General features: G+C 36.7%; 1 protein-coding gene across 1 annotated transcript in view; it reads right to left on the reverse strand.

Moving 5' to 3' along the window:
• Positions 1-1,107: 1,107 nt before the first annotated feature.
• The window catches only part of ptk2bb (protein tyrosine kinase 2 beta, b), a 28,755-nt gene continuing 4,605 nt past the window's right edge, over positions 1,108-25,257 (reverse strand). The window contains exons 2-31 of the mRNA XM_053488721.1: positions 23,990-24,225; positions 22,250-22,428; positions 21,782-21,869; positions 21,603-21,682; positions 19,119-19,181; positions 18,184-18,238; positions 17,456-17,596; positions 17,032-17,106; positions 15,688-15,789; positions 15,480-15,597; positions 12,717-12,756; positions 12,561-12,607; positions 12,397-12,444; positions 12,192-12,289; positions 11,933-12,014; positions 11,434-11,534; positions 10,238-10,353; positions 10,037-10,137; positions 7,146-7,235; positions 6,030-6,234; positions 4,959-5,067; positions 4,792-4,851; positions 4,563-4,685; positions 4,252-4,401; positions 4,085-4,120; positions 3,162-3,186; positions 2,990-3,036; positions 2,652-2,786; positions 2,430-2,510; positions 1,108-2,191 (exon numbers count right to left, since the gene is read on the reverse strand). Coding sequence (XP_053344696.1) covers positions 1,952-2,191; positions 2,430-2,510; positions 2,652-2,786; positions 2,990-3,036; positions 3,162-3,186; positions 4,085-4,120; positions 4,252-4,401; positions 4,563-4,685; positions 4,792-4,851; positions 4,959-5,067; positions 6,030-6,234; positions 7,146-7,235; positions 10,037-10,137; positions 10,238-10,353; positions 11,434-11,534; positions 11,933-12,014; positions 12,192-12,289; positions 12,397-12,444; positions 12,561-12,607; positions 12,717-12,756; positions 15,480-15,597; positions 15,688-15,789; positions 17,032-17,106; positions 17,456-17,596; positions 18,184-18,238; positions 19,119-19,181; positions 21,603-21,682; positions 21,782-21,869; positions 22,250-22,428; positions 23,990-24,175 — 3,021 coding nt within the window. The 5' untranslated portion in view covers positions 24,176-24,225 and the 3' untranslated portion in view covers positions 1,108-1,951. The remainder of the gene's footprint in view (positions 2,192-2,429; positions 2,511-2,651; positions 2,787-2,989; positions 3,037-3,161; positions 3,187-4,084; positions 4,121-4,251; positions 4,402-4,562; positions 4,686-4,791; positions 4,852-4,958; positions 5,068-6,029; positions 6,235-7,145; positions 7,236-10,036; positions 10,138-10,237; positions 10,354-11,433; positions 11,535-11,932; positions 12,015-12,191; positions 12,290-12,396; positions 12,445-12,560; positions 12,608-12,716; positions 12,757-15,479; positions 15,598-15,687; positions 15,790-17,031; positions 17,107-17,455; positions 17,597-18,183; positions 18,239-19,118; positions 19,182-21,602; positions 21,683-21,781; positions 21,870-22,249; positions 22,429-23,989; positions 24,226-25,257) is intronic.

Raw genomic sequence — 25,257 nt, forward strand, 5'->3', positions numbered from 1 at the left:
GATTTATTATTATATCCATATGATCCCTCACTGACCAGGCTTATTTGTTTTTCTCTTGTCTGTTTCGAAATGACTAAAAAATGATTCTCCAACAAATAACATAATACACAAGGATTGCACATAGACACGATTAGTGTCACTGACATCCAGTTGTCTCTGGAATGACCATGGCAAAAATCCTGTAGACCAAGAATTTTTAAATTACATATCAAGATACAAACACAGACAGACAGACACACACACACACATACACACACACACACACACACCAAACAACAACAAAAAAAATGAATGGTGCATGAGCACAAATTTAAGCTTGACAGGAAAGGATTGCATTTTGGCCCTTCACATCAATATTCAGGTGCACAGAAATAATCCTACGGTGCTCTCAAAAATTGGTTCTGCTAGTTTTACATTGTCACAGGGTGAAAAGGAGCTACTGAAATGAACAAAAGGTTTTTCAGCAGACGGTCCCACTTTGTTTTCTGAAGAAAAACGGATATTGTGGTCGATTATGATATTAAAATTTAATATATCATTGATACATATTAAGCAGAAATATATGTTTATTTACTGTATACATGGAAGCTATTATGATAGATTACTACACTTAGGTGTTCTGAGTGTAGTAAGCAGATGTTCATGTTTTTACTATTATTATTGTTGTTGTTGTTTTTATTATTATTTTATCCTTCTGTACCAGGAATTCCATGGGTCCTTCACAAAATTTTCTTTACACAACCAAACAAGTTTATAGATGTGATACAAGGCAAACTATTTAAACCTACAAGCTCTTCTTCAGAAAGTTATATTTACAGATAGATAGATTTAAATTAAATAGATTTGCTCAAAGCAAAAAGTACTTTTTACAGTCCATAGAATTATGAATTATGTTCTTTTTCTTTACACCTTGTGTTTATGAACTTTTTTCTTTATTATTATTATGATTAATTACCTCTATTTATCTCTATTAATCAAAGTACCTATTTGTTTAATATAATACTTACTGTATTATTTGAAGACTCTCACAGGCACAGCTGGAAAAAGACTTCTGAAATGCCAGAGATTGTGATGCCATAAAAGATAAATGTTCACTTTGAAACCATGTATTTCACTGACATTTTTATTAGCTCACAGTTTGTTGCAAAAATGTACATAGACTTGAGAATACAACACTGAGATATGACTTGTGAAATCTGAAAGAATTTAATACAACACTTGCTTCTAAATATATTTCTGTCTCACATCCCTGAACCGCACCAAGTTAAGAATGAATATGAACATAGATATTTTCTTTTGCTCAATATATATTATTTGGGTGCATATTTCTGTAATCAGCAAAGAAATGTCACGACCATTGTACGTCTTTAAGCTTTTAACACCAACAGTATCATACTAATAACTAATCATTACATTATACAGCAACATAATGAAAAAAATGCATTTAAAGGTACAGTATGTATTGTATCAGCAGCGGACAGCTCATGTACAGAAAGATGGGACAAATATACAGTATTACTTTCCTGTAGAGAAACAAGGTATTTTATCGGGATATAGATGGAATCTAGTCCGCTCCATGTTCCCAGTCTAAACTGTGCTACTTAACGTACCTGTTACAAAGATTAGACTTCTCGGAGACTTTGTAGCAGAATGTATATCAAGGGGCACTGAGGTTTCATGACTAAAAATACATTTGATTTGATTTGATTATAGCCTCAAGGGTGTTCTGTACAGTATTTAGAGATTGCAATGTACTGTATTTTAAAATCTATTCACTTTACATTATCCCCTGTTGTACCTCTATGAGTACATTTACATCTTTTGTACATTTGATGTAAAACGTATATCATTACCGTACCTTTTATCATGCAGTAGCATAAAACATACTTTATGAACCAGATTGCTAGTGGGAACAAACTGAACCGAGCGCTTCCTCTCTCTCTGTCTATTGCTAGTCGGTGTCAGAAAAAACAGCATCCTCAGGTCTGGGCTTAGCCAAGTTGGCACGTACCCGGGCCTGATCCACTGCATCCAGCAGGTTCTTGGCATCCATGGCCAGCGTGTGAGCCGCTGCCAGCATCTGCTTCTTGCACTCCTCCTTTAGTGAGGTGATGGCGTTTTGTTGGGCCAGCCGCATCTTATTGATCAGCTCCGCCATGTCCTTATTCAGCAGTTTCTGTGTGCCCTCAATCTAGGAGAACAGATAGGCACAACATGAACCAAATGATAACGTGTGGACACTTTCCTAATCACTTTCTTATCACCTGAGCTCCACTCTCCTGCTGTAAGTGAAAAACGTTTAGCTTTAAGAGTAATTTTACAGTACAGACAGATAAGTGAGAAGGAAGAAAAAGTACAAAAGTACGAAACTAGGTAGGAAAAGACCTTAGACTTTTTTTTTTTATGCCTTCAAGGTATTAGAAATTTACCTCCGTCTTAATAGCTCCTTGTAAAGATGGAAGAACCTCATCAACACTTGAAATTAAATCCCTCAATGTCATTCCGACAATCTGTTGAAAGAAACAAAAAAGTAAAGATCACAATATAAACTTAATTGCCTAGTTATATACTGTATCACTCAAATGTCAGCTTATACAGTAGCAACATTCTACATCATCTTAAAGTAGTTTTAAACTTTCTGAGAGTGTTACCTTGACTAAGGATATGTACTCAGTGGATGGCAGCGTGTTCACGTCATTTTTCAGCTGCACCACCACTTTAACCAGATCCATGACACACCGGTACACCTTGTCCTCAGAGCGATCGAGCTCTGCTGTAGGGGCAGGCTAAAGGAGAGAGAGAGAGAGAGAGAGAGAGAGAGAGAGAAAGAAAGAGAGAGGCAATGATTCAGAACAGCACATTAAAAAGGCTGATCAGTCATCCAAAGTATTATAACACTCAAGTGGCTCTGGTTGAACTCTGACTGAACTTGCAGTCAATGTCTCCTGAATGGCTATGGAAAGTGTGTGTGTGTGTGTGTGTACATTACCTGCACTGAAATTCTTGGGGGTTTTTCAGGAGCTTTTAAAAGTTCATCTATAATGAAAAATTGGTCAGGTTAAACAATGAATTATGAACATAATATGCATTTAAATACTTATGACAAGAGACAGAAAGTAATACTCTCCTATATGTTAATTTAAGTTAAAATGAGGTCTTACCATTGTTGGGCAAAGGGTCTGTTTCCTGAAAGGGGACAGAAAAGCAAAGGTTTGAGTAAGGTCTAAGTAGACAATGTAAGGAGAGTGAGCTTTGTTTTAGAAGTTTGACTAGTGCAGCTCAACAACACTCTATGCTCCTGTTATCTGCATATACAGTACTGTATGCATTCTGAATACATGCAATATTAATACATCAGGTGCAATATATTGTGACATATCTAATCAAATATACAGAGTCAGCCAAAAAATGTATACACACTTCAGGAAAAGAAAACTAGTGTGATGTATATAATATTTATATATATATTATTAATAATATTATTATAATAATATTGTCAATATATAATAAACTGTATAGCAGTAGTAACTTCATCCAAGTTTTGCTTTTCCTGAAGTGTGTATACATTTCCTTTGCTGACTTCATAATAAACTTGTAATTTGCATTATCACTATTAACAGTATAAAATTTCTTTATCATTTGATTCTGATGAAGTATTTCATTATATTGAACAGAACTGATAAAAAAATACCAAATAATAACCAATAAATATATGAAAAATAGCCCTAATTTGATTGTATGAACATGAACCAGTGGGGTTTTTGTAGCATATGCTTTAACGTTTTAATCACATGCATTTCCAAATGCAAATTTTGATATTTAACAAAAACGAGAAAAAAATAGTGTTTTATATTTCAGTAATTTATTTTGTCAAAAGTTTAATTTGTGCTCTGCTGCTCAATGCTGTACACAAAGGCCTTCTAGATATTACACCGTAGTATAGGAGTAGTTTAGACTGTATATTTTTCACCACAGGAAATCAGCAAAAACAGTGCAACCTTAAACACAAGGTCGATATACAGTAATTAAGAAGGACATTCTGGACATTCTAAATGTCTGTGAATATGGACTCAAAACCACCTACCTCCTTAACCACTGTAGTCTCATTTATTTTAGGGTCCTAAAAAAAACAAGACATGACATCAATCATAGTGCATGTACCAGACATACCCAAGAATGGCGATAACATAAAATATAAGGTATAGGACAGTTCTACTGTGTATGTTAAAGAGCATGTATCTTCATTCATACCAGAAGTTTTTCCTCTTTCTCTAGCCACTTTTTGTCCTCTACCATCTCATCCTTCTGATTCTTTATGGTGTCTTGCATCCGTTTCTTTTCCAACTGCCACAAGCGTTGTGCATCCTCCATGCTGGAGGGGCCTACACTAAACTCCCCCTCCTATGCCAGGCAAATAATATAAAGGTCAGTACATTCCAAAGTCATTAAAAGGACACACAATCAGTTTAAATGACGGATTAACAAATAACACAATACTGACAGAAAACTACAATGTAAGTGATAAAATAAAATGTTAGAATAAGCTGAAAAGGTAGGCTTACTCCCAGACTGAGGCGCCGAGCAGGCATGCTGGAAAGTGTGAGGGTGTTGGCGGAGTCTATAGGAGACTGATAGTCACATGGACTAGCCAGATCCGGTGAGCTGGCACACAATGCCTCATTTAGCTGTGAAAGAAAAAGCAGTGCATTGGAGAAGAACAAACACAAGGACTGAAGGTCTGAACTCTAAAGATAAATAAATTAATATGACATGTATAAATGGCCACAACACCTGAATGTGCAGGCCGATGCTGAGGGTGTTCCCAAACCGACCAGGGTTCAATCTTGTGGGCTGTATACACACAGAGATAGACAGCTATAAATGCAGGGAGTTAACTAAGGCTCATGTTTGAGTCAAGATGTACACTGAAGTAAAAAAAATGGAAGGCCCTTTGGTACCTTTGGGGGTGGTTCAGTGATGTTGAACTTGGGCTCTAGAAACCTGGTGGCTCTTTGTCGGTCTCTCCCCTTCTCTGCTTCCAGGTCCTTCTCCATTTTATGCACATCACTGAACCATAGAGAGATCTTAGGTTAACAATGTCCCACGAACACAAATACACTTGTTGAAAAAAAAAAAAAAATAAATAATAATAATAATAATAATAAATAAATAAATACGTTTTATGAACAACTAGCATTAGTACCTGTCAATGAAGGGAAAAGAGTTGTATAAATAATTAAAAAGTAAAGCTAAAAATAAAATCATCAGTGTATCAGTGTATATAATATTATTATTTCAGGTTGAATCTCATGTACTTGTCTGTCTGCAACAAAGATGAACCCCTTCATTTTTATAATTGTAATTTCACTTTTTTTTTTTTTTACATTAAATGGTAATGGTTTAACTGGATTGGTAGCCAAATGTTTGTAAATTGTACAAAATTCACCTAGTTCAAAGCAAAATTTTCAATCTACTGTCTTTTCATCTTATTACAATCAGTGGGAAAGACAGTAAAACGAAAAGTAAATCAGAGAAACTCGGATTAAAAACCCAAGTAAAAGTATTCCGTTTTGATTTTCTATTTTTTTTCTATTAATATAGAATTAATATCTATTGGTGCAGGTGAAACAAATGCATTGTGCAAGTAGCTTATTTGTAGCTTATTTTAAAGTTATTTAAAAATTATTTTAAAATACAATTTTATTACTATTATATTATATAATAATACTATAATATATAGTTTTATTTAAAAGATTATTAAATCATTATTAATTAATTCATAACATTGCTTTTATTCAACATTTTGATTTTACTTATGGTGCAGGTTTAACTTCAGGCAGATATCGAAGGACTGGCAAAGTTTCATTAAATTCCATCTAGCCAGTTTTGCTTGATGCTGTGACAAAATGTTGTTGGACCGACATACATACTGTATTGTTCTGACCAATGTACATGCAAAATCTTTCTTTTATTTATATAGATTACTGAGTGAGAGTGTTACGTGATGTGAGAGTCAGAGTATAGGTTACTTGATTTTGCAGACAAGTTCGGTGAAGCTGGGCCTCTCATTGGGGTCGTAGCTCCAGCAGCGGGTCATGAGTGAATACAGGGCAGGAGGGCACAGCTCTGGTTTAGGAAGCCTGATGCCCATCTCCAGCTGGTTAATAACTTCACGGTTCTCCAACCAAAAAAAAGGCTGTTGTCCCCGACTCAGTATCTCCCACATGCAGACAGCTGAATTTGAGCAGCAATAGATCAGCTAATGTTATTTTTCTCTAAGCAAGCTGAATGTACCAAAAACCCACAACAAAAGAACACTGATCCAATTTAATTAGTAAAAGTACTGCAAAGTACAAAATTAATGGGCAAAATTAATCAGAAAAGCACGTTAAAAGTTCCTTCTGTAGGCCATCTCATGGACTTTTAGCAGCAGACCACAGAGGGATCACCTATATGCTGCACACATATCTCAAACTTGATGACGTGACATCTGGAAGGGCACTTCTTCTATATATAACTATCTATCAGAGAGACTGAGTCCATGATTATAATTCTAAAATGCCTATAGTATAGGTCCTCTAAGGCAGGCCAGTCTAATGTTATTTAAGCCCACAAGCAGCATTATACATTATCTCAATATATCACAGGCAGTTTCCAAACTCTGGTTCAAGGGGAATGTTAGTCTTAAAAAGAACAATGTCAAGTCTGTCTTTGTACCCACAGGCACAGTCACTGAAATATCTACCCTTAGCTCTGGAACACTGAATAAGAAGGCTTATCAGTAAATTACAAACGTATGATTTTCACATTTGTTTAACTTTGCATTTTATTTTTCTACATTTTGGAGACCATACTTGCTCCAGATCCAAATGTTTAGGAAGTAAAAATATAATTATAAAAAAAAAAAAATTTTAATAATAAAATATCAAAATAATAATAATTTATTTTATTTTAGTAATAAAATAAAATAATTTCATGGCTATGGTGGGTAATCATGTAACCTTTATAGCTAGTGGCACAAATAAACAGAAAAATTAAACTCTTCTTGTACATTTAACTTCATTACTTGCCCACATCTAAATTCTCTAACTCATATACTGTAAGTCAATATGAGAAAAATCTGACTACATATAAAATTAGCTTACCAAACATCCACACATCACTGGCTGTTGTAAACCGACGAAAGTTTATAGACTCAGGGGCCATCCATTTGATTGGCAATCGCGTAACAGAGGCTGAAGAAATGGACAAGAAAATTAAAATAACGTATCATTGCTAAGTTTTTAAAATTAAAATACACTTTTTTCATTAAATAAAATAATAGCAGAAAATTTAGTCCAGCGTATGGAACGGAAACATCCTCAATTGCCGTTCAAGAGAAGGTTAAAAAGTCAGCCATCAGCTGGGAAATTGATGCTTACTGATGCTAATTGGATTCTCAAGGACTAGTATTGGAACATTATCAGGAAAAAGGTTTAACAATTAGCAGTATTCGTTACAGTGAGCTGAGGCCTAAACTTTGGAATAAATGCAGAGGACTGATATCTGACGGCATTGCGATCTTGTATGAGGATGCAAACTTCTGCCCACACTGTCGACGCTGCTAAAAAACTTCAGTTTTTACAGCATCCATCAGACCTTCACCTGGTTGCACCCTTTAAAGCAGATAAGGTCTTTCCCTCCCCAAAGCTCTGTTTAAATCTTTTCTCAACACAACATGGCTGTACACAGTTACTGGTGTTACAGGTATTATGATGCCATTACAAATCAGTGATGTCAGTATAAGTGGAGGCTTTTGTTCTACATAAGCAGTTATGGACCTGCTTATTACATTATGACTGTTATGATGTATGATTATATGATAACAATATCTACATTTGTAGAAATAGCTGAGTGTACAACTGAAAAACAAATCTGCACTCACAGCTTTTGTAAGCTATTTTCTACCAAATGACAAAGTAAAACACATACATCAAGTGTCTTTTTTCCCAATAACTATGCTGTGTTTTGAAATGGTTGCAAGACAACAAATCTAGAACCTCATTCCATGCAAAATAATAACTTATCAAGCAGCAAAGCATAAGCATAATATCTTTGTATAATCTTTCAAATTATTCATTTATTATAACAATTGTAATCTTTGGCTTATCTCCCATTTCTGGTTCATTCACTGCCTATACTGATATAATCTGCAATGCACACAAAAAGATCCATCTCCGATGAAGCGTCCTGATCAGTTTATGTACATGGATATGCTGAAATGTTAGTGATATCAACATGATGCTGCCTCAGATGACTTCGGCAATGTTGACATTCATTTTACAAGGCTCAAGAGCTTATTACTCAACTGGAGCCGCATACTAATACAAAAGGATGGATCTCAGGCCTGTCAAAAAACTCAAGGAAAAGCAATAATGAAAAGACTGATGTGTATGGTAACATAATCGGTAACATGAAAAAATGCATGAGTTTTGATTCTAGTGACTCAATCTTAACATCAATGTTAATAACTGAGTACTGTATTGGGTATTGGAAGATGGAAGGTTTCACATGCGATAGCCATACACACATTTACATATGAATGTACAGTGCTGTGAAAAAGTATTTGCCACTTCACTTCTAAGACAACCCAAATAAATATAAAACACAGTTTTAAAATGATGATTTTATTTATTAAGGCCGAAAAAGCTGTCCAAATCTACTGTACTTGGTCCTATGTAAAAAAAAAAAAAAAAAAAGGGGGAAATTCTTCCTTAAAAAAAAATTAAGGTTTTGGAGTGGCCTAGTCAAAGCTCGGATTTAAGGCATTTGAGATGCTGTGGCATGACCTGACACAGACCGTTTATGCAACAACTCTCCAATATGGGCTAATTGAAACAATTTTGCATAGAAGAGTGGGCCAAAAATCCTACACATCTATGTTAAAGACTCCTTGCCAGTTATCACAAACACTTGATTGCAGTTGTTGCCAGTTAATAGGTTTGGGGGCAATTACTTTTTCACATAGGGCCAGGCAGGTCTGGACAGCTTTTTTCCCCTTTATAAATGAAATCATAATTTTAAAACTGTATTTACTCAGGATCATCTGCCTTTACCCAAGCCTATCCTCTGCATCTTGTTCTCTCATACCAACTAACTTCATGTCCTCTCTCATTGCATCCATAAATCTCCTCTTTGGTCTTCCTCTAGACCTCATGTCTGGCAGTTCGAACCACAACATCCTTCTACCAATATGCTCACAATCTCTCCTCTGAACATGTCCAATCCACCACAATCTGGCTCTCTGACTTTATCTCCAATTGTATTTAATCAGGTTATCTTTGTGTAATGTTAAAATTTATTTACCCTGAATTATTAAAGTGTGACAAATATGCAAAAGAAAGAAAGAAAGAAAGAAAGAAAGAAAGAAAGAAAGAAAATCATGGGACATAATTAGGAAATGCACACACCTGTCTATAAAAGGTGTTTTAACACCTTTTTAACACCTTTTAATTTTTCACATAGGGTCTGGACAGCTTTTTTCCCCTTTATAAATGAAATCATAATTTTAAAACTGTATTTACTCAGGATCATCTGCCTTTGTCTAAATCCATAAGACAAAGACAATTTTCTGTGGATCTGTGAGATGAATTGTATCAAAACACAAATCTGGGGAAGATACAGGAAAATTTCTGCAGAATTGAAAATGCCCAAGAGCACTGAAGAGACTTGGAACAACCACCAGTCTTCATCAGTCAATGTATGTACAGCATGTGACATTTTCTAATGAGAGCCGTGATATCAAGGCGACCACCACAGCAGTCAGACAAGAACAGTTCTGATAACACAAAACCATACTTTAAATAAAAGGCAGGGGTGATAAACGAATGAATAGGATTATACAGTCATTCCATCCTGGTAATTGATGCCACAGTACATGGCTATTGAGCTTGTCGTCATTAATATTCTGGTGGAGGTTGCTTGACTAAGATAGAGCAGCTGCAGGGCTTTGAACGGCCCGGTGCTTTTATGTGCGTACAAATCAGCCAAGGCTTACCTTTGTAATATTCCTCATTTTCTATGTATCTGGACAGGCCAAAGTCACCGAGCTTCACACACTCTGGTGTGGCGACAAGCACATTTCTCACAGCGATGTCCCTGTTGCACATATAGATATCAGTGGAAATATGCACTTGATCTGTTAATTTAAACATGTATAGAAAGGAGAGAGATTTGGAAAAGGCTCGGGTAGACATACCTGTGTACCATGTTCTTTCCCTGTAAGTAAACCAAAGCTTTGCAAATCTGCAGGCTAAACAGGACTAGTGTGATGTTGGTTAAAGTGTTCTGGTTTTTGATTAAGTAGTCCCCAAGCTGAAAGTAAAAAGTGTTTAATATATTTTAGCCCTTAAAACAATGCATTAAACAGAAAATGTTTTAAGAAACAATTTAAATAAATTTAACCAGCATTAAAAAAACACCCTTTTATTACAGTTCTACTAAAATGTATTTAAATAACAGAGCATTTAGAGGGGAAATGACATTTTATAATATAAAACCAGATGTATCTTTAATACCATTAATGCCATCTTTAATGCCAGTAACAAGCTGTTATCCCAATACCCCCTGTACAAAACAGAGGGAGATGGGGAACAGTTTTCAGCCAGACAAGAAAAATGCATCCTCTATTGTTTCTCACCATAGCAGCTGGCAGCCAATAAAAAGGGGATTATACAGACTAAGGAACAAATTCACTAGATATGTAAATTATCTGCAATAAATGTGTTATGTTAAACACTAACACGTAAGCACTTCAAACTCAAAAGTACTTTTTTAAAATATAATTTTGCTTGCACATAAAACTTGAACGTTCTACAAAATATCTACCTTTCCTTTAATCCTATGTTAGTGTTACTGAAATGTCATTTGGAGGTTTTCTCTCCAGTGCAGGTTACCATCCTCCTTACATCTTGTCGTACAATTTATGCAGTACTTTATTCTCTACCCCTTTATTGTCACCATGGACATAAAACAATAAAGTCTGACTATAAAATCTACTTGAATTGTCGACTGATGGACATTTTTTTTTGCTTAAATTAAGCCCCCCAATTGATCCCATTTGTTCAGACTATTTTTCTTTGCCTTTGTCTGTCAGACTCATACTAGTTTATCAACTCTCCCAATGAACTGACCATTATTATTGATTTTGGACCTATATGATCAAGCAAAATGCCTGCCAGACCGTGAATCAAGTTGGACTCATTTTAACAAAAGCTGCATAAAACTACTGCTTATAGACAATTTACAAAAATTTACATTTTAAGCATTTATGCATTACTCCTAATAATATAGTATCTTCTTGTATTTAAACAATAAAAACATTACAATTGATTAAAAGCATTTAAAATTGGATTGAATATGGATGAATTGTATATGGATTGTCTATTGACTCACCTCACCATGCTGGTAGAGCTCCATGACAATCCACACAGGTTCTTCTTCTATGATGCCTATCAGACTTACTATATGAGGGTGCTCCAGCTTTTTCATAAGAGCTAAGAGCATCAGATAAGCAAGAAACATACACAGGTTTAGTGACAGAAAAAAACCCTATACAGTCAACAACATATAAGAGTTATTAATGACCGAGATACCTGCATGAGGTCAGGTTAATTATTAACACCTGTATATGACTTGTATGTATAAGTGAACTAAAGGGTTCTAAAGAATAACTATAATAAAGGGTAGGGGTAAGTCTGTGGTTGGAGTACTGATCAGAAGGTTCTAATTTTAAACCTCATCGCCAACAAGTTGCCACTGTTGGGACCTCGAGGAAGGCCCTCAACCCTCAATTATTTAGATGTGCAATGAAATAAAAAGTCACTCTGGATAAGTGTGTCTGCCAAATGCTATAAATGTAAATTTGTATTGATAGAAAACTTTGTACTTTTACCTGCTTCACTCATGAATTTATCCATGATATCAGGTGAGCACTCTTTACAGGTCTTCACAGCCACTTTAATCTTCTCACCATTCTAATTCAGACACACAATATGCTTGACTTTCACCTCTTATATATTAGATACTATACATATAACATATAATACTATACAACATATAATCGCAATATCTTTTCAACAATCTTCACTAATTCAAAAAACTTCTGGATAACAAATATTCCACTTAACACGGGAATCAGATTTGATACCCACCTCTTTTTTGTAAACTCCTTCATAGACCTCTCCAAAAAACCCAGAGCCCAAAATAGGTCCCAAGACAATGGACTTCCTAGAGATTCCGTATTTGATTGCTGAACACAAAACAGAACGAACTCATTTGTGTCTTTAAAAATGTGAAGATAAACAATATTAAGCAAAGCACTTACATCCTAAAAAACAACAACACATTTTTACATACCAGGAGGTGGAGGTTTTTCATCCAAAATTTCACAGTATATATCAGAATCTAAAAAATGCATAAATTGATACGAAAAAGTTGTTATAAAAACCAAAGCTGAGCAGTAAATCAAAAGTGGATTTGTTATGACCAATGTTTGGAAGAGCAAACATATGGGTACTCACTCCTGCTGTGCCGTTCAGGCTCTTTCAATAGTTCAGGCAACACTAAACTATAAAACGAGGTGAGAAATATATTAAAGGGAAATCTGTAGTACTCAGCAATATGTACAGTATGTTTTAATCAAACGCATACATATGAATGGATTCAGTTGCACTTACCTTGAAGGGATTGCAGGTAGCGAGTTACGGAGGTCTGGACCTAAAACAGTATTAGTGTAAGCATGTTTTAGTAAAAATACTTGTGTACGCAGCAATGTAACATAATGATAATATTAATCAACATAATATTAATCTTAGTGAAACAATATAGAAGTAGGTAGAGAGTATGACAAGTCATAAAACATACTGGGTACACTTAGAGGCGAGACGAGAAATGTAGACGAGACAGATGATGATGAGACAGGTCATAAAACATAAACAGTAAGGGGATGGGTAGTGATACTCATTGTATAGTGTGTACAAAAAGTACAAACAGACAAGATAAGGTGCCAGGTGCCGAACCCGACAGAGACACGACCATGAGATAGGGCGCCAGGTGCCGGACTTGATGAAGGATTGAAACATGTGTTGGATACATATGCTACACGTGCACCTGCAGTCGTGCACACATGTCTAAGTAAAAATGTAGACAAATAACTAAAAGACACACAATCCGTTTTAAGAATACTGAGTTTAATAAGAAGTAAAGACAACACAAAATAGCATGTGCATCTACATAATGACAAACAAGGAGACACATGAAAAATTTGATATAAAAATACAAAGTATAAGACCCCACATAAAAGTACAAAAACATAGGGGCCTGGGTAAGCATCAATATCACAATAAAATACATCAGAATCACATATCAAACATTAACCTTCTCTGAGCCAGGACAACACCCACAGGAAGATCAGTGAGGGGAACAAAAAGCTCAAATGCCACGGTTCAGAATTGGTGCAGGTGATGAAGAAAAATCAGTTTGGGTACCAACAGTTGCACTTTTGTTAGGACACTTTGAAATTGGTCTGAGTGGCAACACGTACATGACAAACAGGCCTTAGAACAGAAAGAGCTTGAGTGGCAAACTCTGTCCGTACAGGCCTAAAAGTATATGGAGAAGGGCTGTTTACCCTCTCCTTAGAAGGACCGGGCTTGAAGTCATTCTTCCTGAAATACGTAAGCCGTCTCTCCTGTAGAAATTGCATCAATGACACAGACGGCTGACACTCTGCTGGAGGCCCACAGAGGCCCAGTCCATGACAGGTTCAGTAGGGTTGTAATCTGTACTGCCCATGCTGTCTAAGTCGTCCAGAGGGATGCAATGAGCACTTGGGCAAGTACAATCAGCTATAAGATTAAAATAAAATATGTAAGTAAAACAAATTGTGAAAAAAAGACAAGTAATTGAAATAGTGCAAAAGAGATGCTTACCCATGGTCAGTCTCTTGAAAACTGTAGAATAAACAAGGAAAAACCAGGAATGTATAATAAAAATAAGCACCGCCCTGTTATTTTTATATATACTTATAAAAAAAAAAAATGTCCCTTTTTCAGGACTGTGTATTTCAACAATAATGTTGTAAAAATCCAAATAACTTTACAGATCTTCATTGTAAAAGGTTTAAACAATGTTTTCCATGCATGTTCAATTAACCATAATCAATTAATTAACATGCACCTGTGGAATGGTCGTTAAGACCTTAAGAGCTTACAGAAAGTAGGCATTTAAGGTCACAGTTCTAAAAACGCAGGACACTAAAGAGACTTGTCTACCGACTGTGAAAAACACCCTAAGAAAAATGCCCAGGGTCCCTGCTCATCTGCGTGAACGTGCATTAGGCATGCTGCAGGGAGGCATGAGGACTGCTGATGTGGCTAGGGCCATAAATCGCCATGTCCGCACTGTGAGACTCCTAAGACGGCGCTACAGGGAGACAGGAAGGACAGCTGATCATCCTCGCAGTGGAAGACCACGTGTAACAACACCTGCACAGGATCGGTACATCCGAATATCACACCTGCGTGACAGGTACAGGATGGTCACAACAACTGCCCAAGTCACACCAGGAACACACAATCCCTCCATCAGTGCTCAGACTGTCCGCAATAGGCAGTCCATGAGGAGGAGATGCACTGCAGTACTTCAAGCAGCTGGTGGCCACACCAGATACTGACTGGTACTTTTGATTTTGAGCCTCTCTTCATTTAGGGACACATTGTGAAACATTTTTAGTTTATGTTTTAGAAACAGTACATGTGCGTTGTACACATACGCTTGCAAACACAAAATAAAATATGTTTTACGAGGACACAAGTGCTCACAGTGTTATAGTAAACAGTACACGCGCGCACGGATGTTGATTATATCAGTAAGGGATGAGCACTAAGACCCAGCAGGGGAGACGATTACCCACAATTCCGCAGCACAAAAAAGAGAAAAAATGTTAAAACAAGAAGCGCATGCGTAATACAGTACATAATACTCGGTACATAATGCTTGGATTTCTGACCTAAACATTACAAGTGCGGCTCACTTGGATTTTACTGCTGCAATATATCCTGCTTTAAACAGATCTGCACAGAGTCCTGAGTCGTTCTTTGATTCTTTTGAATAGAGATACAGCTTTTGTTTAATGTTTTATAATTAGATAACATTAACATGTGGAAAACTAAAAATCTCCCAAAAAAGGATACATAGTTTCTTTTTTCTTATGACCAAAGTCTTTACTGTATTTTGATTTTGCATAAAAAATAAGTTTATGATTGTTTCTATAAATTTGAGATAATTAAGACTTGAGATAAGGCAAGTATAAATTCAATTGTTTGTAGTTTCAGCAACAGCTCATTAATTATTTTTACACATTTTTAAGGCAATGTATAATTGGTGAGCTATACTATATGAGATCTACAGTAAAAAGATAAATGCTACCCCGGGCTTACTTTTATTAGGCCGAGAGATCAGTGTTGAATCTGTGTTGTTCTCCAGCCTGCAGTAGCCGTCAATCAGATCAGCCATGTTCTCTGCCATCGCCAATGTAGGCACATTGACTGAAAGAGGCTGAAGGGCAAATAGGCATAGTAATGTTGTTAGGCCAGAGGCATTTAGTCAACTAGATTTTATAGCTTGGAACTAAAATAAGATTCTTACCTGTTTGGCTCCTTTGATGTCGATGTCTAACAGAGTTTTGCCTTCACTTTTTACAGTGCACTTAATACTTCGGATTTGTTTAAATTCTGCTAGACATACTGTCTGAAAAAAAAAAGTTTTTTTTTTTCAGAAATATTTGTAAAAATTGCAACTAACATTTCTCTTTTGATACCATTATCAAGTATAGTATCATTAGAGTATAGTTATAAATGCTAAGTAGGCTGCACAAAATGTATGCTACAGACAATTCATCAGCATCTTCATAAGAAAAAGGTGGTTTACAGAAGCTACATGTAGCATGTACAGTACTGTAACTTGCGTGCATTGACCTGTCTAAAGTAATTAGCATGCATCCGCAGGCAGTGTTGCCATATACAGTGCCATTAAGATTTAAGTTATTTGTTACATGCTTCATATAGCACAGTGAAATGATTTTTGTCACAAATCCTAGTTAGTAAGCTGGAGTCAGAGCATAGGGTCAGCCAGTTATCAGCTCTGGAACAGATAGGGTTAAGAGCCTTGCTTAAGGGTCAACTGTGCCTTAACCATCTGAGCCACCACTGTCCTTATATTACATTTTTACAATAATAGTTTAAGACATCGTACAAATAATGAAAAAGGGTTGCATAATTTATTCATGTTTAGTAAATAAAGATGAATAATCCTTTATTGTGTGCTTTGTCCTGGTCAGGGAACAGACACTTGAAAGGATGCTAGTCCATCACAGAGCACCATACACATGTGTATTCACAGACTCATTCGTCTGGCCTAGCCTATACACCTACTGGACTTTTTGGGGGGAATCATGTGTAAAGGAAGGAAGAACATGTACTGTAAAATCCCTGGGACTGTAACTCAGCATTACCACCTAATGTTATTAATATTTTAAAAACATTGCTGAATTGGACCGCGGCTATGTTAAATTCCCAAAATAAGAAATCATAAGAGACAAATGTTCTCACACCATGTTACCTTACTAAACCAAAATAAACACAGGAATGGCAATCATTTTGACTTAATTTTTTACTAACTTATTATTGGCACTTGTTTATTAAAATACCAGAATAGTGACAGACTATATCATAAAGATTTAAAAGTATCGAAAGTTTTCATAGTTGTAATACATTGGGTTACATTACTGTTAACAGTAATTTAGGAATGCATTCACAATAATTTATAATGGTATAATTTGCTCAAATAGTAATGCATGGCTTTGTGTAACTGTTATTCAAGGCTTAGAAACCTTATTTTTTTAGCCGTAGGTAATTTAGTAAGTTTAGGTTATTTCTGAATATAACTTTTGAAAGATTGAAAGATTTTTCTGCCCTGGGGTGTTTGTCTTACCGATGAATCTGTTTGTGCTCTTTGGCGAATGCCTTTTGCTCCAATGACTAAATCCACCGTCAGGCTCCAGCCTTGCTGTAGGAAAATGACAGCAACAACATGACATCCCCTTATCGCTTAGGCTCATGTCATGAAGCACCACTGCCCTGCACATTCTATTGCTTTCTCTGATTCCAGCACACCAGAATTGACTAATAAACTAATTAACAGCCTTTTCTGAAATGAAGTGGGTGTGGTAGAACAGGGACAACACTTAAATATGCAGGGCATCGGTCCTCCAGGAATAAGGTTGAGAACCACTGGGTTAACCCAAAGTAATTCTTAAATGTAACTAATTTAATTAACCAGATGAGCTAATACACTAATCAATCAATAACTTAATTAATTAACCAGTCAATTAAATAATTGGCTGTTTAGAACTCACCACTAGTTCACAAGGGAAAACCTCTTCGTTAAAGTTAATGAATTCACCAAAGGTCTTAAAGAACTTGACCATGCACTCTTCCTCTTTGAGTGTGCCATATTGTTGAAATGTCTGCTGGATCAGCTTCCTCAGCTGCTTCGGCTAAGGGCGAACAAAGACAAAAACAACAAAGCTCTCCAGTCAGTCCAGCACAACTACTAAACCCTGATAACTGCTGAGCTTACAGACAATATCATGTGAATACCTGACCATTACGTCATGTGTTTCATGAACATCTCATTCCAGATTTATTATAATAATCTTCATTATTGTAAGTAGGGTTTTCCACTAGAATTTGAAGTGTGGTTGTGGAGATTTGTGCTCATTCAGTCAAAAGAGCATTAGCAAAGTCAGGCACTGTTGGTGGGTGAGGAGTCCTGGGGTGCAGTCAGTGTTCCAATTCATCCCAAGGGTGTTCACTAGGAATTTGACCGTAGGATTAAACCACAATGTGACACTAGGACACCCCAAGAAGATAGACTTTAAATATGGCCTTATTTGAGCGCTATTGATGCTTGCTTAATGTTGACTGTTCATGTATAAAATGTATAACCAGGGATATTATAAATCGTTAAATTTGTATTGTGGCACATTTTTCTGACCTTACAGTCATGCATTAATATATATATATATATATATATATATATATATATATATATATATGTTTTTTTTTTATCTGATATGCTTACCTTCATACTGTCAATAAGTTTCTGTGGGAAAAAAAGGTCTAGCCCAACGTCTTTCCTGGAAGAAATCATAAAACACAATTTACCTGTTGCCAAAATACATAAAATAAGAATACATTTACAGTACATGTGGTGTAACTGATCTATGTTCTATGTAAAAACAAATACCACAGTCCTGTTACAACCTTTATTTTCTATGACAGGCTATCTCAGACTTGTCTAGGACTCCTAGGTTTTCATATATTAATCAGACATTCTAATACATCACCATATTTGCACAGCAAGTTTTCAACATAAAACTATTGAACAGATTAGTATTTAAACAGATTAAAATATTTGTATTTTCTCCATTAATTCTAACTAATGTATAAGTAGGAATGTACACATAATAAAGTTTCACATGGAGGAGTGGAGGAATTAGTGTTTCTGGAATTACTTAACAGTTTAAAAATGTTCAGGCTTTTAGGTTTGGCAAGCTGCGCATTTTTGAGGGGTGTTCAAGTAAAACCTAGACATTTGCTTATGCAGAATAACAAAAGATGTCATTTCTGCAAGGTAGCGGCCAGTTATCTATTAATTTTTAAGGATCAGGAGTTCCATTCGCTAGATGTCCACAGGAATGACTACAGTGAGCCACCAAGCCACCTTGGTTGGGGTCATCATTCACGGGTGTAAGGCCTTCCTTACTATTTTTACACCAGTTTTACTGTGGCTTGACTAGAGTCTTATCACCGTATTCTGCTCAAAGTTTGCTGTAAGTTTTGCATCTTTATCACAAGCCCCTGGTTGACTTGAACGCCCTTTGTAATTTCAAGAACTACAAGTAGTTCTATGTGATAATAACTATAAACTTGTTCAATGGATGTTGCACATCATTAAACATAAATTGCAAACATACTTTTTACAGAGTAATTTTTGATTTAAACAAAATGGCTTACTCTAACAATTCAAAATTCGACTTCTTCTCAAGGCCTTTAGCATTCATGTCTTTGTAAAACCTCCTGTCAAGAAGGAAGAAATGACATAAAATCAGCCATAATGAAGAAAATAAAAAAAAAAATTATATAACTAATAGAATTTACAGTGAAACCTTGAATTGCAAGTAACGCGGTTTGCGAGTGTTCCGCAAGACAAGCAAAGATTTTTTTTTTTTTTGACTAGAAAAACGAGCAAGTCTTGGTTTACGAGTATCGAGTATCATGTATCACGCATGCGCTTCTTGTTTTGATGCCGAGCGTCCCGTGATTACAACTAAGCCAATGTTTTTTCTCTTTCTTGCGCTGAGGAATTGTGGGTTACTCGTCTCCCCTGCTTGGTCTTAGTGCGCGTCTCTCACTGGTATAATCAGCATCCGTGCACATGTGTACTGTTTACTATAACACTGTGATCATGTGTGTGCACGGAATATTTGTAAGCATAATGTTTGTAAGCATCATGTTTGTACGCGCGTGTGTACAGCGTGTAAGGGTCCTCCACTAGAGGTCACTGTTTTTATTTTGTAGTTTTTGTTGGCCGACTCAGTTTCCCAGCAGGCACCTCGGTCAGGTGAGGCAGTGCACACCTGAATCGAGGTAGCCATCAATCAATCTATAAATAGCTGTTTAGACTGGGAAACTGGGTCGAGCATTTTTGGTACCACCACTGTCATTTATGTGGGCATTTTGGTTTGTTCTGTTTTGTTATCTGTTTAGTTTGTACTTTGATTTTAGTTGTGTTGACTTAGGTTCTCTTATTGGCAATGTTTCTGTGTATCTTGTGTGTCTGTGTTAGTGGAGCTGATTCAGTCCTGTCCTCCTGTGTTCTTGTGTTTAGCTAGAGCAGGTAAGTAGGTAGGTGTGTGTTTGGCTAGGAGCATGTTTAGCTAAGATCTATGTGGAGTTACAGTAACTAGCATGCTTCTAGCCATAGCCCCTCTGTGTCTCTAGCTGTCCTGTGTTTCCTATCCCCCTAGTGTCCCAGTGCGCCTAGCTTTAGAGTGCTGTCCCTCCTGGCTTTGGAGTAACGACTAGCTTAGTCTTGGAGGGCTGCCTCGCCTAGCCACTGGGTATCCTTTGTCTGTGTTTCTGTGCACCATTCCCTAGTGTGTGTTAAGCTATTAGGTAAGTGTAGCTTAGTGCATGTTGGGGCTAAAGACATGCTTAGCTAGGTGTATGTGTAGCTAACTGCCATGGTTAAGCACTGCTTAACCATGTTTAGCTAAAAGCCATGCCTAGCTGATTGCCATGTCTTTAGCCCTCGTCCCGTCTCTCTCTTGGTCTCTAGTCTCTACGTGTCTCCCTTCTCTCTAGTGTCTCCCTTCTCTCTCTAGTGTCTCCCTTCTCTCTCTAGTGTCCAGTTTTAGCTCCACACCTCGTTTGTGTCCTGTTATGTGTTTGTCCCCCTGCCTGTGTCTCGCCACAGGTCGTGTTACGTGTCTCCCTTTGCCTGTGTCTCGCCACAGGGCGTGTTACGTGTCTCCCTTTGCCTGTGTCTCGCCACAGGGCGTGTTGCGTGTCTCCCTTTGCCTGTGTCTCGCCACAGGGCGTGTTGCGTGTCTCCCTTTGCCTGTGTCTCGCCACAGGGCGTGTTGCGTGTCTCCCTTTGCCTGTGTCTCGCCACAGGGCGTGTTGCGTGTCTCCCTTTGCCTGTGTCTCGCCACAGGGCGTGTTTTGTGTCTCCCCCTGCCTGTGTCTCGCCACAGGACGTGTTTGGTGTCTCCCCCTGCCTGTGTCTCGCCACAGGACGTGTTTGGTGTCTCCCCCTGCCTGTGTCTCGCCAGAGAGCCCCTGTTAGCACAAAGTTAAGTATTGTTTGAGTTTGTTTGTTCCTTTGTTTGTATCTTTATTTATACTTTGTGTTTACCCTTAATTAAAAGACTCTTTTTGGTTACACCACCCCTCTGCCTCTATGTCTGCTCCTTCCGCCCACGGCGTTCAACACCTGCCACAACACCCCGTTCGTGACACAGCGCGCGTGTACTGTTTCTTATAACACACGTGTGTGCGCGCGTGTAAATCAAAAGAAAGTCTTAGTAGAGAGTTTAAAGATCCATTTTTATTTCTCTCTGTATCAGCCTGTCGTTATGTGTGTGCGTGCACGTAATTTGACACCGTGCCCCTTCACACATACTCGCCTTTAAAAGTAAAGTGCAGGTTAATTTGTTTTATTTTTACTTTATATTATTATAGTCATTATTTTTATGTGTTTATTTCTTTGGGTTGTGGAACTAATAATTTAAGTTTCCATTATTTCTTATGGGAAATTTTGCTTTGATTTACAAATGTTTTGGAATATGAGCCCATTTCCAGCCCGAATTACACTCATAATCCAAGGTTCCACTGTATTATATAAATGCATAGATTAATAAGCATTATATTATTAATATAACAATTATGCATGTAACTGCTTTACAAAAATAGCTTGGGAGGCACCATTAGTCATACCTGATCTCCAGACAACCCAACTGCAATGCCATGCCATCACTGACTTTACTAGAATACTGCTGCATGTAGTCATTGCGAACCTGTGCCACATCAAGCACCGATATATTAATATAACAGTTATTAATAAATCAGTCCCAAAAAAGAAAAAGTGTTGGTCTTTCTTGTGTTATCATTCTAACCTGATGATATAGATATAACAGTGAAGTTCTGTCCTCTTTAAACCTCTCCAAGAAATTAGCAGGTATATAGCGAATCCTCAGGTCATATCTGAAAAGCAAGCGATAATGATAGAAAAAGACAGATACAACTTACATAAACCTACTGACATAATGAAAAGATAATTTTGCTTATCTATTGTTATTACATATTATTTGGTAACTATTATTAACAATCGAATAACTAGAGTGAAATCTGTTAACAGATCCTATAATTTTGAGGTCTCCAATTGCTTAAATTGTTAGTTTAGAGTTACAGTATTTAGCAATTGCTATTTCCTAGATTTAGGTTTGTTTTGTTTGCTTAGGTTTGCTCCTTTATCCTATAAAGCATTTGTAACTACAGATACGTGAAATGTGCTATAAAACTATAACCACTGTCAATATTATTTCACATAGATTTCTGTGTATATACTGTGCATTGCTTCTCACCTCCACTCAGCCTCTAAATGAAGTTTTTCATAGCGTTGCTCCACCTCACCTACAGTCAAATCAGGATGCAGCCAGTGATACTCCTCGGATTTCAGATGTTTAAGTCTCAGGCCAAAGCAGGCTGCATTCTGCACATTGGGGCCCAAACGACCACTGATCAGGATGGACTGGATGATGGCCTGGTAATTGTCAAAAAAAAAAACAATAAGTGTGTGCCTACTTAGAAATTGGTAACCTAAATTCAATAGATCAATCAGTAAAGGTTGTTCCTGCTAGGTGTGCAGGTGCAAATTTAAAAAGCCGCATATAATGATTAATTTCATAATGTCATGTTAATATATTTATGTTACCTTAAAATTTAATTTCATAATGTGTGCTCATTGTTCAAAATCTGAATTTAAGGGTGGTTGTAACATTTCACCTGCAGAAATATATGCTCATGTACATTGTCGGAATCCTCCAATAAAAACTCTGTTATTGTTTACAAATAAAGTGCATATTCTGTGTTTTTAGTTATAATTCATATTGTCATAATGTCATATTTCTCATGGAAGGTCTGATTGACATTTACAGAAGTCTCCAAGCACAGTACGGTGATGAGACTCTAAGCAGTAAAACATCTAAATGGTGCAAATCTTTTAAAAAAGCTGTATATTCATTAATGACAATCCTAGCCGAGGTGGCTCAGAGCCCACTACAGCCGTTCCCTTGAATATTCAGTAAGTGGAATCTTACTGATCCTTGATAATCCTTGTCACCAACTTACGGTAGAGAGGCATCTCTCTTTGATTAAGGCTACACAATTATTCTTGAACAACACTTGACTCCTTTGCTGGGAGTTACTGCCACATCCCCTATACAGTCCTGTCCTCACTCCATGTCATTTCCACATGTTTGGGCCATTAAAGGAGTTCCTGAGGCCACCATTCTGATCATAGTCGATGTGGCAAAGGATTGTATAGAGAAAAAATTTCTATTCTCATAACTGTGTTCTGTTATTTTACACATTCAAAAATCCCGGTTTGAACTGAACAACCTTCACAGTTCTTTTATCAGTTTACAGGCAGTAAGCATCCCTCACTTTCTGTAGAAAATAGTAAGACAAAAATGCAGCGTGTTTTGGGTAAAAATGCAAAACCCATACAGAAACAATATTAATTTGGATTTTTACACAGTTCAGACACTGAGGAAGCTTTCTACAGTATAACTTTGTTTCCTCACATCAATCTTCACCATATTAAAAATTATACCTAATCCACAGTACTTGTTCATTTACATTAACTGTCACTCTGGGAGAAAAAGAATTGGTACACTAAAAACAATATTAAGATATTTATATTAAGGGCATAATTTAAATTTAAGGGCAGTATGTCGTCTTAAGTAAAACAAGTTGTTTAAGTTGAACAAATCTAAATAATGTTAAACCTTTGTACAGAAGTATGTACATTTAAGAATTTTATTTATTTTAGTTGAAATTTGGAATTAAATCAATATATAAATTAATATTCCAAAATTGTTTTCCTGTGAGTGTATTGCGTATTTGAAGATGACTGTTGTATAAATATTGCTACATCACAGTAATTACATTTTAACTAATTTTGTTTGTACTTCAAACTCTTTTAGACGCAACACCCTAAAAAATCTTCATTTCCTCATGGGAGAATTATTTCATACCAATTTCTAGAGAACAGTTCTTCCAGAAAATATGTCTTGTACATTCCACCATGTATTGACTCTTACCCTTATCTGCCAGGAGCTATCACACTTGACAAGTTTGAAGTTTTTTTGGTTGTTGCTGCTGCTGAAGCATACTTTAAGTATTTTTACAGGACCTCCCGCTCCAGCAAAAGCAAACACAGGGGTTTGTGGCCCATCCGTTCCTGGGCTTGGCAACTTCCATGACAATGTGCTGGTATCACCTGCCATTTTGAAAGCTGGTTTATGGCAAAAAGCACACCATCACACCCACTTCAGGCCTGTGGAAAACACATACACGGAAAATGGGTTTAACACGCTAATACTGTGACCTCTGGCTGTTTGTTCTTTACATTGCCAGTATAATTTTATTCTTCAATCTGTTAATTATCTAACAGAACTGAAAGAAGAGGAACAAGCTATAAATACACAACCAAAGACACACACACCCACACAAAAAAAAAAAAAAACACCACCACTTAGTTCTGGGAAATTGTGATGTGAAAAAAAAAAATAATAAAAAATACTGAAAGATGTCATCTTTCATGTAGATAACCAAGCAAAATGAAACAGCTGAAAAATGCAGATTAACTGTTATTCGTTTACCTCAAAGGGTCCTTATGCAGGACTTAAGAGCTCATAAATCCCTCAAGCCAAAATGTGCATGTTTGCACAACTCTATTTTCTTTTGCTGACCTGTCAGTTTCACTCCTTCGCATAAAACATCCCTTGGAAACATTCATGATTTATTTCATATTCATAAAAGTACTGATGGAAGTATACAAGTGGTGTCAAGTCAAACCGGGACTTTTAATTGTGAAAAATAACAGATCAAACACTCTCTTTATTTTTCTACTGAATTGCCTGCAACACTAATGCACTAATCCCAGTGTTTCACTAGTGCCTGGATACTATCAAGGTAGAAACTTTTCTCAGCATGCCAGAGCCATGATTCGACTGTCAGCTTCTCATCATTACTGTTGAAACATTAGCCAGTCAGGAAATTTTTTAATGGCCCTCTCCTTTACCTGTAAAAAAAAAGGCCTGGTTTGAACACCAAAGGTGTTCCATTTTTGCAGGACAATACACAAACTCGTGCTGCCTACCACACCACATGCACATTACAGGAACTCGGCTGGGAGTTACTACTACATTGCATGTACAGTACATCCTGACCTTACTCCAAGCCCATTTCATAGGAGTGGGGAATTATAATAGTAATAATAAGAATTCCTGGGAGCCTATGAAGCAGGCAGTCATCATGCCTTCGGCATACTGAGAAAACTTTTTAACTTGATTCTATCCAAGTACTA

The sequence above is a fragment of the Clarias gariepinus genome, chromosome 27 (genome assembly GCF_024256425.1).
Source record: "Clarias gariepinus isolate MV-2021 ecotype Netherlands chromosome 27, CGAR_prim_01v2, whole genome shotgun sequence".
Taxonomy (NCBI): domain Eukaryota; kingdom Metazoa; phylum Chordata; class Actinopteri; order Siluriformes; family Clariidae; genus Clarias; species Clarias gariepinus.